Source organism: Chinchilla lanigera, unplaced genomic scaffold (assembly GCF_000276665.1).
Source record: "Chinchilla lanigera isolate Chin_1 unplaced genomic scaffold, ChiLan1.0 scaffold00069, whole genome shotgun sequence".
Lineage (NCBI taxonomy): Eukaryota > Metazoa > Chordata > Mammalia > Rodentia > Chinchillidae > Chinchilla > Chinchilla lanigera.
The window spans coordinates 4131348-4144378 of NW_004955470.1; the positions used below are offsets into that span (position 1 = coordinate 4131348).

General features: G+C 53.7%; 1 protein-coding gene across 7 annotated transcripts in view; it reads left to right on the forward strand.

Moving 5' to 3' along the window:
* Positions 1 to 13031, forward strand: part of Cnnm4 (cyclin and CBS domain divalent metal cation transport mediator 4) — a gene marked incomplete at its 5' end in the record, with an annotated part of 45825 nt that continues 32794 nt past the window's right edge. For all 7 annotated transcript variants that reach the window (XM_013522740.1, XM_005400682.2, XM_013522741.1 and 4 more), the window contains 1 exon segment: positions 1 to 1364. In XM_013522740.1, the coding sequence (XP_013378194.1) occupies positions 1 to 1364 (1364 nt within the window).

Sequence of the window (13031 nt, forward strand, 5' to 3'; positions counted from 1 at the left end):
GGGCGGCGGGCCGGCCCGAGGGCGCCTCCTCCTGGCCGCGCTGGTGCTCCTGTGGGCGCAGGGGGCCCGGGGCCAGGGCAGACCCCAGCGGGGCGCGATCCTGGGCATGAGGCTGGCGAGCTGCAACAAGTCGTGTGGGGTGGACACGGATGGCATCATCTTCGTGTCCGAGGGCAGCGCGGTGAATCTGAGGCTGTACGGCCAGAGCCTGAGCGACATGTCTAGCAACCTGATCTCCTTCACCGAGGTGGACGACGCCGAGAACGCCCACAACTCCACCACCTGCCCAGAGCTCACCAAGGACCTGGTCGTCCGGCGGCTGGTCAACGTGAGTCGCGGGAACACGTCCGGGCTGCTCGAGGTGTTCACCAAGTTCCTGCGGAGGAGCGAGAACAAGAAGCTGTACGCGCTCTGCACCCGGGCTCAGGCCGATGGGCCCTGGGTCAGGTGGGCCGACAAGGACTCGCTGCTCATCATGAGGGAGGAGCAAGGGAAGCTCTTGCCCTTCTGGCTGCACATCCTCCTGGTCATGGTGTTGCTGGTGCTGTCGGGCATATTCTCGGGCCTGAACCTGGGGCTCATGGCCCTGGACCCCATGGAGCTTCGCATAGTGCAGAACTGTGGCACTGAAAAGGAGAGGAAGTATGCCCGCAAGATCTTGCCCATCCGGCGCAAGGGCAACTACCTCCTCTGCTCCCTGCTGCTGGGGAATGTGCTAGTCAACACCTCCCTCACCATCCTCTTGGACAACCTCATCGGGTCCGGCCTCATGGCGGTGGCCTCCTCCACCATTGGCATTGTCATTTTTGGGGAGATCGTACCGCAGGCGCTGTGCTCCCGACACGGGCTGGCTGTGGGTGCCAACACCATAGTCCTCACCAAATTCTTCATGCTGCTCACCTTCCCCCTCAGTTTCCCCATCAGCAAGCTCCTGGATTTTGTCCTGGGCCAGGAGATCCGCACTGTGTACAATCGGGAGAAGTTGATGGAGATGTTGAAGGTGACAGAGCCCTACAATGACCTGGTAAAAGAGGAGCTGAATATGATCCAGGGGGCCTTGGAACTAAGGACCAAAACGGTGGAGGATATCATGACCCAGCTTCATGACTGCTTCATGATCCGCAACGATGCCATCCTGGACTTCAACACCATGTCGGAGATCATGGAGAGCGGCTACACGCGCATTCCTGTGTTCGAAGGCGAGCGCTCCAACATCGTGGATATCCTGTACGTCAAAGACTTGGCCTTCGTGGACCCTGATGACTGCACCCCCCTCAAGACCATCACCCGCTTCTACAACCACCCGGTGCACTTCGTCTTCCACGACACCAAGCTGGACGCCATGCTGGAGGAGTTTAAGAAGGGTAAGGGCCATGCAGTTTGCTGGTCACAGTGTCTGTGGCACCTCCCGTTCTCCCGTTCTCCTGTGTGTTTCTCCTCTGCAGGTTTTAGCGTTTGTGTTGCACTGACCCTTTACCCATCACTTCCTTCCCTTCTGAGGTGATTGGTACCAGGCACAGTTCTTAAGTGTCTGCCAACTTCCAGTCCTGTGCTTTGTGCTCCACGTGAATTAAAGTGGGAAAAGACACACTTGCCCGCTTTTGGGGACAGAGCAAGACCTCAGGGAGCAGGACAGAGCAAGGCCAGCAACGAAAAGAGGTCAATGGGGAAGGCATTGGGCAGTGGTGCAAACGTTTACAGGGAGGGGGCATTTGGGGAGAGTCCTGAAAGATGGAGTGCTTTGGCACTTGAGGCAGAATGAACCACACAACCTGCATGGGGAGAAGCCACAGATGTGCTTGGGGGACAGGTGGTGTGGATGGTACATTGGCCCCGCTGATCAGGTGGGGGAGAGAGGCAGGAGTGCCCGGGCCCTGGGTGGACAGTGAATTCGTTCTTTCCAAGCTTGGAACCCTGGAAGGTTTTCGAGCTAGGGAGTGACGTCATAGGAGCGCTGAGCCCACAGAAGCAAAACAGGGAGGTCTCCGAACAATGCCAAGTAATGCATTCCGCTGTTCAGCAGAAGCGAGCAGATTAAGTTCGGTGATTGTTCTGTCTTTCCCAGGCGCCAGACATAAGCCTGCCCCTGTGGTCCGTGGGAGCCGCGCTGGCCTTGCGCTGCCACATGCTCGCCTCTCATGAGTGTTCCTGGCTGTTTCTCAGGTGGTTGGAGGCCTATAGAGGGTTCACTCCACCCGCAGCCTCAAAGCCCTGGGCACGCATCCTTCCCTTCCTTCTGACCAAACTTTCCTCCCACCTCTGCCACCCAGAAGCCCTGAGTGCAGTAAACAAACCAATTATGGAGGAAAACCCTCCTGGGCTGCAGGAGGTGAGGAGGCAGATGGGGCTGGGTGGGGTGGGGGTCTCTTTAGAAAGGAATGGGGAGGTGGGGCCCTGGCTTCTTCAGCTCAGTCCCCATCTTCTTTCTGTGGAAGAGCTGCTCAGGCTGAGGCCCAGGCAGAAGCCACTTTTCTTTCCGTAATACTGGGGATTGAACCCAGGGCCTTCACACTGAGCTACATTTTATTTTGAGACAGAGAGTCTGTCTAAGCCAATAAATTTCCCAGGCTAGGTGGGCTCAAATTTGCTGTCTTCCTCCCTCAGCCTCCTAGAGTGCTGGAGTTGCAGGTGTGCACACCAGCACCACCCTTTGGACTCTAGGTTGGAGCAAGCCCGGGTTGTTCCTGGACCAGAGAGTAAAGAACAGCCTTGGAGTGGCTTAGGTAGGGAGGATTCGGTTTGGTCTGAAAAGATGCTTAGGTCTGGGTCAGGGCAAGCATGGTAGGTTATACCCTTCCTTGGGAAGTTTGCCAGACTGGATCTAAGCACCAGAACCGAGGGGGACCCGAGGACTGTAAGCTGGATGGAGGCCTCTCTGGGGAGATTGGTGAGGCACACCTGGTGGTGCTGCGGAAGGAGCTTGGGGACAAACACCCCGGAGTTCGGTCCTCCCTGGCCCGCCCAGCTGGGGCAGAGGAATAGTGAGGAGCATGCCGCCCTCAGCCGCATCCCAGGACTCCTCTCCCAGTTTCCTGGTTGGGAGCCAGCTGAGGACTCCCAGAGCAGCCTCCTCCTTGCCCGCCTCTGTGGTCTTGGAACGTGGTGAGTGTCACACCCGCCAGCCCAAAGGGATCCGGATCCACCCAGTGTGGACTGGCCCCGCCCAGTATGGGCGGGAGTGTCCTGGGGCTCCACAGGGCCATCCTTGGACGGTCTGGTAAAGGAGCACCTTTTCGTTGAGCTGGGAGAATAGCTTGCATTGCTGAGGCTAGAGCTCTATTGAGCCCAAATCTCCTGACTCACCTTGAAGTCTGGAGCCTGGGGGATGCTGGGTCCTGCTGGGGATGCTCTTGGGTTGAGCCGAGCCCCACAAGGGCGCCAGCAGTCCCTGGAAAAGCAGCCATGGTTGGCCTGAGGCCATCCTTTTCAGCTTCCCAGAGGTTTTGGGAGTTATAAATTGCCACACCAGATTCCTCCCAGGTGGTCTTTCCCAGGTCTTTCCATCTGGCATCTACCTGTATTCTGAGACTGCCCAGATTGAGGCAAGCACCTTGGATATAGCTGCAACTTAAAAGATTTTATTTGCAAGTTTTGCTGTTGTCACTGTTGTTTTGAGTCAAGGTCTTCCTGTGTAGTTCAGGCTGGCCTTGAACTCAGTATGTAGCCCAGGCTGCTCTCAAATTCACAGTGATCCTCCTGACTGAGCCTCTTGATCTTTACAGGTTTAGTGTTTGGAAGGCTTCCTTTTTTGTTAAGAAAAAACAGTTGAGCAAGGTCAGTACAGCCAGTGTGGTCAGCAACAAGCACCAAAATCGGAGCTGGGGTCCACCCTGGAACCTTACCTCCAGGTTGGCTAAGGGCTCTGAGCCTGGCTCTGCCAGAGCCCTTCTGCCAGGCTATGGTTTCTCTTTTAGGGCCCTTTTATCTTTTGTCCCTGGCCAGCATGATGAGCTCCCGAGAGTGGGAGTGCTGCCTTGTGCTCTCAGGACTGAGTTCCTGGCAGAGATGGGTCCTCCGGAAATGTGTGCGAACAGGTGAATGGACAGCAGGCGAGTGGTGACTCTCCGGCTAGCCCTGCGGCTGTGCTCTTCCTCAGCACAGCAGGACATGCCCACCCTGGGGCCCTAGCCGACCTCTACCCCAGAAGTCAGGGGGCTCACGCTCTGTACTTGCTTCAGGGTCACCTCTGGGAAGCCTTCCCATCACCCCATTTAAAACTGCTGGGAGTACAGGTACAGGGGGGATCCCAGCAGTCTGGGAGACAAAGGCAGGAGGATGGAAAGTTGAAGCCCAGCCTGGGCAATTTAGAAAACTAATGAGACCATGCCTCAGAATAAAGAATAAAAAGGGTCAGGGGGTGCAGCTCAGCATGAAGGCCCTGGGTTCAATCCCTAGGGCTACCAGAAAAAGAAAGAAAAGAAATGTGACTTTAAAAAAGACAATCCTCCATCTTCCCTTCCACTTGACTGTCCCCATCTTCCTGGCCCTGTGCTCATTTCTCATGTCCCTGAAGCCTGTCTAACTCGCCAGCTTCTGTGGACTTTGCTAACTGGCTGTGTTGCCATCTCTTCCCTCCCACCAGGAGCTCTGTTCCAAGGCTTCATTCTGTTTAGGGAAGCCTCTGTAGCCCCCCATCTGCTCTGGGCACACAGTGAGGCCTCAGTAAATGTCACTGGTGAATTAATGAAAAAATGACCTTTCCGCTAGGGAGCGAACTGTTCCCGTCCCAGGAGTGGCAGCACCTCGAGGAGCCCACAAGGGTGGACGCTGTGTGTAATTGGTAGAGCCCGGCATGCACGTGTGTTCAGGATCCAGAGCGCCCTGCTCGGGTCTCCTTCCCTGTGCCTCAGTCTCCCTGCCATGCAGTCTTTGGCCTCCCTCACTCAGGGGTGAGCTTCCCCCAGGACAAGGCAGGAACCAGAGCCCTGAGCTGCGCTGCCTGCTGACTCCATGTAATGAGCCTTAGGTGTTTTTTTGTTTTTTTTTTTTTGGTTTTGGTTTTTCTCCGGTACCGGGAACCGAACTCACGACCTTGCGCTTGCAAGGCAGGCGCTTTGCCGCTGAGCTAAATCCCCAGCCCCTTAGCCTTAGGTGTTAATTGAGCCCTGTGCCATGCGCAGGAGGACATCATGCCCGGTGCCACGGGACCTCAGGAGCCAGGGACGTGCCAGCTTAGCAGAAGCTCCTGTGGTCTGAACCTTGCCCTTCCGCCGGCACCACGCCTGCGGCTGTTTGTACGCGGGGCGTGGGGAGTGGGCTCACCTGCAGCTCGGGTCCGGAGCGATGGTGCCCAGCTCGCCCAGCCCACTTCGCCTTTGCCTCTACTTCTCATGCCTTTGCGGACCCTGAAGTGGGGTCACAATGAGCTCCCCTCTTGGACGCTGTGGTCCTAGAGGTTGGGCCCCAAGCCCTGGATAGAACTCACTGTCCAGCTCTTCTGAGACCCCTCCTTTGGGGCATTCCTGCCCCTCCCTGGACCTTAGCTTATCCCCAGCTAGTTTATCTTTTCCTACCCACCTTATATCCGTGGACACCCCACCCCAGCTAGAGCGGGGTTTAAATTCCACCCAGCTTGGTCATTGACCTAGGAGGTGACCTTGGCCCTGTTACTGCTCTTCTTAGCAAGCTTGTGGGATATCATTTGGAGGGGACAGAAGGCCAGAAATATTTTTATTGAAAACTCCTCCCGGCTGGGTGTGGTGGAACATGCATATAATTCCAGCACTCAAGGAGGCTGAGGCAAGAGGCTCTAAAGTTCAAGCCCAGCCTGGGCAATTTAGCCACCCAAAACCCTGTTCAAAGTTTTCAGAGTGGTAATTATTTTAAAAAGGGGCTGGGTATGTAGCTCAGTGCCAAGTCCTGAGATCAACTCCTAGTTTCAAAAACAAAACAAAAAAAACCCTCCCAAACTGCGCATGGTGGCACATGCCTATAAATATCAGCACTCTGGGAAGATGAGGCAGGAGGATTTCAAATTCAGTCTCAGCCTGAGCAATTTAGTTGCTTAGTGAGACCCTGTCTCAGAAAACAAACAGAAAAACCCTCCACATTGCCGTCTGCGTCATGTCAGATTTTTCTGCGTACCTCACTCTGTAAAGTCAAGGAAAACACACTGCGCGGTTTTCCCATGAGATTCTGGTTCCTGGCACTTCAGCCCCCGCCACTGGCGCTTCTGCCCCCACCCACCTGTCTCCTCATTCCTTTGTTCAACAAATGACTGAACCACTGGCTGCCTGTGTGTCAGACACTGCTGTCTATTGGGAATAAAATGATCCCATTCACAGACTCACAGCCTGCCAGGGCGATGCGGGGGCCACAGTGGGCCCAGGCAGGACGAGGTGTGGAAGTCAGGGCCAGGAAGTGGCTGCGCATACCAGAGGTTTCTGGCCCAGGATTTGGGTCCACGTTGTCATTGCCCTGCTGTAGGGAAAGGAGGCGGTTCGCTTAGGGCAGTGGTAATCATAATGGCCTGACCCTCTCTCAGGGTCTTCCAGATGCTTTGCTCTTAGCTCCAGCTCCTCATCCTTGCTCCTACCCTCAGAGCCTCGGCATTCTGCTAAAGGGCATCCTTGAGGCCAGCGGTCCTGTGATGCAGCCTGTCCTGGACCACGAGAGGCGTGTAGCCTTGGCAGGAGTGCAGACAAAGACGCTCCCGTGGGTGTGGGAGGGAGGCCAGGACCCAGCTGAGTGGCAGCATCGCCCAGGAGCACACAGGATGTGAGGAGGTGGCGGGGATGGCCTGAGGCTGCCAGCTTGGAAAAGCCTGCCAAGCACAGACTCCTGGGGATAGTGAAGCCCAAGGCACCGGGACCAGGCCAGAGGGGCAGCTGACTGGTGTGCAGAAGTCGCTGAGCAGGTGTTTTGAGAGTGACCATAGATGCCCACTGCTGGATGACATTAACAGGGCAGAGGTCCCAGCAGGGCAACTGACCAAGTACCGGCCAGACTGCTGCTCCCTTGATGCTGTGGGCGGGGGCAGGACGGACCCTGGAGTGGGCCTTTGTGTCCCTTGCTGGCACCGAGCTGCCTTCTTGTTGGTGCCCACTGAGGAACCAGGACGCAGAGCAGTCTCAGCAACCTCCTGGTGACAGATGCGTCCCGCAGCTGGCAGACACCGTCTTTCATCTAGGTCCTCTGGAGAGCTGCCCGGCTGGCCAGGGCCTGCCTTCCCGAAGTCGTGGCTTTTAGTTAGGAAAGCAGCTCCCGTGTTTCTCTGACACCTCCAGTGAGGAGACGGTGCACTGGACAAAGCTTTCACCTGGAAAGCAGAGGAGAGCTCAGGACTCCCAAACTCCCAGAGCTGCCCTGCTGGAGCTTGGATATCGGGAGGGGACCTTGACAGGAGGCTTGTCTTGTCCCTAAGGTCCCAGGAAACACTGCAGTGAGGGGACATTTCAGCTGGGCTCCCAGGAGTCAAGACGTGGCCTTATCTACCTGCTGTTCTGGGAACTCTTAGTCCAGAGCTGTCAGATGGGAAATGAGTCGGTGTTTGTGCCAACTTCGGATAAAAACGCCTCTCTAGTGGGACTGCTACTCAGCCCTTTCTGGAGGGGCTTTTTGGGGTTGCTTTTGTTGGTTTTATGTGAAACGGGGTCATCTTGCTACACAGCCTGAGCCATCTTCGAGCTCCCAGCAACACTGTCGCCTTGGGCTCCCAAGTGCTGGGACTGCAGGTGCACACCGCCTGCCTTACTCTTCGGAGGGGCCCTGAATGCAGGTGCCTGTGCCTTCTCTCTGCCCATCTTCCCTACCCTGGAATGTCACACAGACAAGCCTGGCACAGCGAGTACCTAGGGCATCTTCAGGTGGCAGGTAGCCCGCTGTGCCTGATGACCCCCCGCCCTGCGGCCTCCGTGCCCTGCAGGCCTAGCTGGCGAGCGGGCTTGTCACTCTCTGACACCAACACTCACCGAGTGCTGGTGCCTGGAAGCCTGTGGGGCAAGCGCACAGGAGGAAGGGGAGCCGGGCCCTTCTGGCCCTGTCCCAGTGCCTGAGCCCCTTCGCTGTCCTGGCTCCCGGCATCTTTGAGCCTGTGGGCAGAGCTTGCCCTGCAGACATGAGGGTTGTGGGGATTTCCTGGTACCCGCTGGCCTTGGGTGAAGAGGATGGCGGCAACTGCCCTTCATCCACCCCTCCTGTCCTCTGAGCCTCAGGGGCCGGGCCGTCGGCCAGCCTGTCACACATGTCCCGCACCAGGGTCACCCGGTCCTCACAGCAGGCCATGCCAGGACAGCCTGTTGGTAGGGCTTTGAGGCAACCTGAAGGCCTCTGGCTCATTTCGTAGCCTGTCATCTGGACTTCTCACTCCATTGCTGTTTTACTTATTAGGTGATGGTCTCTTCTGTTAGTGCCTTGTTTTCTTCTTAGGCATAAAAGAGAGGCAGCTCATTGCTGGAACTTTTAAAAAAACATATAGATATCTAAACAAAACTAAGCTGCAAACCTGTGACCAAGAAAGATAGAAGGTGATACCTTTTTTAGGAGTTCACTTTCACTGTTTCAGTTTTATAAATCTTGCCACAAATAGCTGGATCAAAACCACTTTCATTTCCCGGCCACACTCTCTGCCTGGAGCCACCTGTGGCCTGTCCCAATGGGATCATTGTCCAGGAACAGTTCTGTGGCCTGTTCTTCAGGCCCGGTTGAGATGGGTTTTGTCAATCGCTTCCCTGATAAGCGGTGTCGTCCTTTGACATCCCTGGGAGCAACCTCTTCTTTCGCACCAAGAGGAGGCAAGGGGAGAGGTTCGCAGGAAGTTGAGCCCCGAGGCCAGGTGTGCAGGGCCGCCCTGTCGTGTGGGGTTAAACCTGGTGGCACCGGTGAGTCCCCAGAGGTTAGGAGGCTGTAGGGCTGATTTCCTGTGACCTGGGCAGGGCTCTCGAAAGACTGGTTCCCCGGGCTCTCTGGAATGCCTGGGCTCTGGCCAGCAGGCTGCCTGGAGCCTCCTCGAAGGAGGAGCCCTTCACCAGCCTGCTGCCGGCTCCCTGGCGCCCACGCAGCCCGCACCCACCGCTCGCTGCCCTGCAACCGTGCACAGGTTCGTGTCTCCCACACACGCGCGCCCCTACCTTCCCATATGTGCAGATCAGCTCTTCCGCTCACACTCACATGCACAGAGGGGGTCTCTCCCACACACTCACCCCTGTAGCACACGGGCTCACACATACACTTGTACACACACGTGCGCCGCAGCCTGGGGCCCTGCTTTGAGCTTAAATCTGTCCCTCATCAAGCCTTCCTAAGAGTTAGAAGTCAGATTGATTGATTGATTGATTGATTTTTTTTTTTGAGGCAGGGTCTTGCTATGTAGTTCAGGTTAGCCTTGAACTCACTATGTGGCCCAGGCTGGCCTCACACTTGAGGTGATCCTCCTGCCTCAGCCTTTGGAGTGGTGGGATTACAGGTGTGCGCCACAAAGCCTAACACAAGTCAGTTTAAAAACAAGCCAATGCCTGTGCAGTGAAATGCTCAAATTAGTCACTGAGTCTTGGGCTCAGAAATATTCTTCTCTCGCGGCTGGTGACTCAGCCCTCCACTTGGTGACAGTGTCCACATGGAGGGCTGTGACAAGGACTAGAAGTCAGGCGTGTAGGGCATTTAGCTCTGCGCAGCACCGTGTGGTCACACAGTAAATGCGGCTGTTCGAACAATTGCTGTTATTCTCCACAAGGTACCCCGGTTGGCACTAACTGTAATTCCTGGCCCTTGGTTCTGAGATAGCAGTGGCGGCTGTGGCAGGCGGCCCTTCTGTCCTGCTATGCGGTTAGAGAGGCTGTGAGCCGGACGAGCCCTGCAGAGTGACCGCTAATTCAGGTCTGTCTTCCCTGGACCCTGGTGCTCATCTGTGAGGCCAACAAGCTGAGCCTGGGGGAGGACACCCAGGAAGGAGATGCTTAGTGAGGAAGTCCCCCGGAGTCGCTTTCTCCTGCAGGTTGGAGAGCATGGCCAGCGCAGTGCTGTGGAGGCCGCAGGAGCCCAGGAGAGTCCCGTGGTGTCGGGCAGGCTGCTGGGGGACAGGGGCAGGGACAGAGCGGGCCTCGGGTCACAGCCAGTCTCTGCGTGGGGACTTGGGGTTTAGTCTCGGGATTCACCAGCCAGGCTCCTTCTGGAGGACTCAGTTGGGGAGGGGAGAGGCACGAGGATCCCGGGAAAGACTCCCGGGGGCCTCTGTCTACCCAGAAAGCCCAGCTCTAGAACAGAAATGCTCTTTTTAGGGGGGGTGGTCTGGAGGTGAATCCTGCTGGGACCATGCCCCGCCCTGAGCACATCCCACACACCACATCCCTGTGGAAGGACACTCGTGTCCCTTTGTGACATGCCTGCTCACATATGTTGTGTATTTTCTAAGGGGCCGCACCCGCCTTCTCTTTAACAATGTCTAGGGAGTCTTCAAGTGTGAACTCACTGTCAGACAGAAGAATTACAGATCTATTTTATTCTGGATTACCTTTTCCCTCTCGTTTCTTTTTTAGGAATTGGATGTTTAAATAGCTTTAAGTTTTAAATTTACTTTTTTTTTTTGAGACAGGGTCTCGCTTTGTAGTTCAGGCTGGCCTTGAACTCACTATGTATCCCAGACTGACCTCAAACTCACTGTGATCTTCCTGCCTCAGCCTCCCTAGTGCTGCGACTGCAGGCGTGCACCACCCTGCCTGGCTATCTTTCTTATTTAGAACCGTAATCCTTTAGGAATTTATCTTTTTTTTAATGTGAGCTAGAGGTTAAATGTCTTAAAAAAAAAAAGTGGGCCACTGTGCCACTGTGTTCTGTCTCATCCTCCACAGTGTACTTCCTTTCCTACATTTAATTGTCCCACGGGCTCTGCAGGGCATTTTCCCCACTACCTTTAATAAATGTAAAACCTCCCTGGAAAAAAAGTGTGGCTCTCCAACAACCAGGTGCCACTTCCTGAAGAGACCCATTTCCCATTGAATGTGGCAAGGATCTGCGCCTATCCCTGGACCCTGTTCCCTTGGTCTCTTGATTTTTCCTTGCTAAAAGACCACACTGAGATCACAGCTTTAAAGTAATTACCTTTCTACCTGGGAATTTTGTGGAATTATATTTGGAAACTTGATTTTTTTTTTTTTTTTTTTTTTTTTTGTTTTTTGGTATTTTGAGACAGGGTCTCTCTGTGCAGTTCAGGCTGAGCTTGAGCTTACTATGTAGCCTACGCTGGCCTCCAACTCACAGTAATCCTCCTGCCTCAGCCTCCTAAGTGCTAGGCTTACAGGCTCAGCCCCATGGCTTGTTTTTTATAATGTGTCTTTCAGTCTGCAACCATGTTACCCCTTTGTTCATTTATATTTTCATAATTTCTTTCAATAATATTTTACAGTTTTCTGTGGAGAAGTTGTATACATTTTCCTTATTCTCATCCGTGTTTGGTTATTTTATATAATTTTTCAAGCTTTTAAAATTAATTAATTAATTTATTTATTTGGTGCCAGGCATTGAATCTAGGGCCTTTGAACTAAGGTATATCTTCTGTCCTTTTGTATTTGTATTTTGTTTTTGGTTTTTTTGGGACAGGGTCTTACTACATAGCCCAGGCTAGCCTCAAACTCACTGTGTAGTTGAGGTTGGCCTTGAATTCATGATAATCCTCTTGCCTCAGCCTCCCGAATACTATAGTTACAGATATGTAAGTTGTCCAGGCTAGGATTGAATTTTTAATCCTCCTGCCTCAGCCTCCTGAGGGCTGGGCTTATAGGCATTTTCCACCATGCCCGGCCCTTCTTAAATTTTTTATTTTGAGATAGGGTCTGGCTAACTCCCTAAGTTGCCTAGTCTGAGTTTGAACTTGAAATCTTCCTGCCTCAGCCTCATGGAGGAGTGCTTGGATTACAGCACTCCTGGTTTAAACCTTCTTCATAATGTTTTGTTCTTGCCTGTACTGGTGGGGCCAGCTGGGATCATGCTGAGCTATGACAGTGGGCGCCCCATCTCCTTTTGGGGCTGGGGGAAGGCTTTTGAAACCGATCCTGCAGTGCAGTGGTGGAAGGTTTGCCTTGAGTGTTGGGTTTGATCCCAGCCACAGAAATAAAAACGAAACAAAAAGAAACTGGAATGTGCGCTGGTGGTATAGTGGTGAGCATAGCTGCCTTCCAAAAAGAAACTGGACACGGTGGCACGCACCCGTGATCCTGGCACTCTGGGAGACTGGGGCTTGAGGATTGCAAATTTGAGTCCAGCCTGGGCAAATTAGTGACTTAGCCGGAACCTGCTTCAAAATAAAAAGAAAGGGCTGGAAATGAAGCTCAATGTGAAGGTGCAGGGTCCAATCCCCAGTACAGAAAGAGAGCAGCACAGACAGATGGACGGGGCCAGAGACAGAGCCAGAGACAGGAAGAAGCCAGCCAGCCAGCCTGATCCATACGTGTGATTCTGGTGGTTTTTTATCTGTTTGTAGATTTCCTGTATCAGTGGAGGAAATCCCCTTCTGTGCCTAGTTTGCGAAGTGTTGACCTAATGAATAGATGGTGAATTTTACCAGTTTTTTTCGTTTTGGCATCTGTTGAGGTGAGGAAATGATGAATCTTCTTTATTCTGAAATATACTGATTGCGTTGCATAACTGGAGGAAATCTCTCATTTATGACTTATTATCCTGTTAGCGCAGCACTGGGTTTAATTTGCTAATATCATTATTAAGAATTTCAGCACTACATTCATGAGAAAGATGGGCCTGTAATTGTTTTTCCTGCCATTATAAGATGTCATCAGGTTTTCTTTAATGGCAGGAAAAATAATTGTATAATAATTAAGTGTTTTCACTCTTGTATTTAATATCCCTGTTTGGCTGAGCAGGTTCGGACATATCAGATAATATTCTGCCCTCTTCCTCCCCTTCCGGCTCCCGCTCTAATAGCCGTGTCCGCCTCCACCATCATCTGCGCTGCCACGGGGGGTTTCTTCCTCCGCAGGTTTTGATATCAAGATGTAGAATGATTTTAATAGTATGTGGACCTCTGGAAGTGGAAAGTGATTACTAGGAACCAACTGGGGTTCCCCAGGGAAAGAAAAATGCTC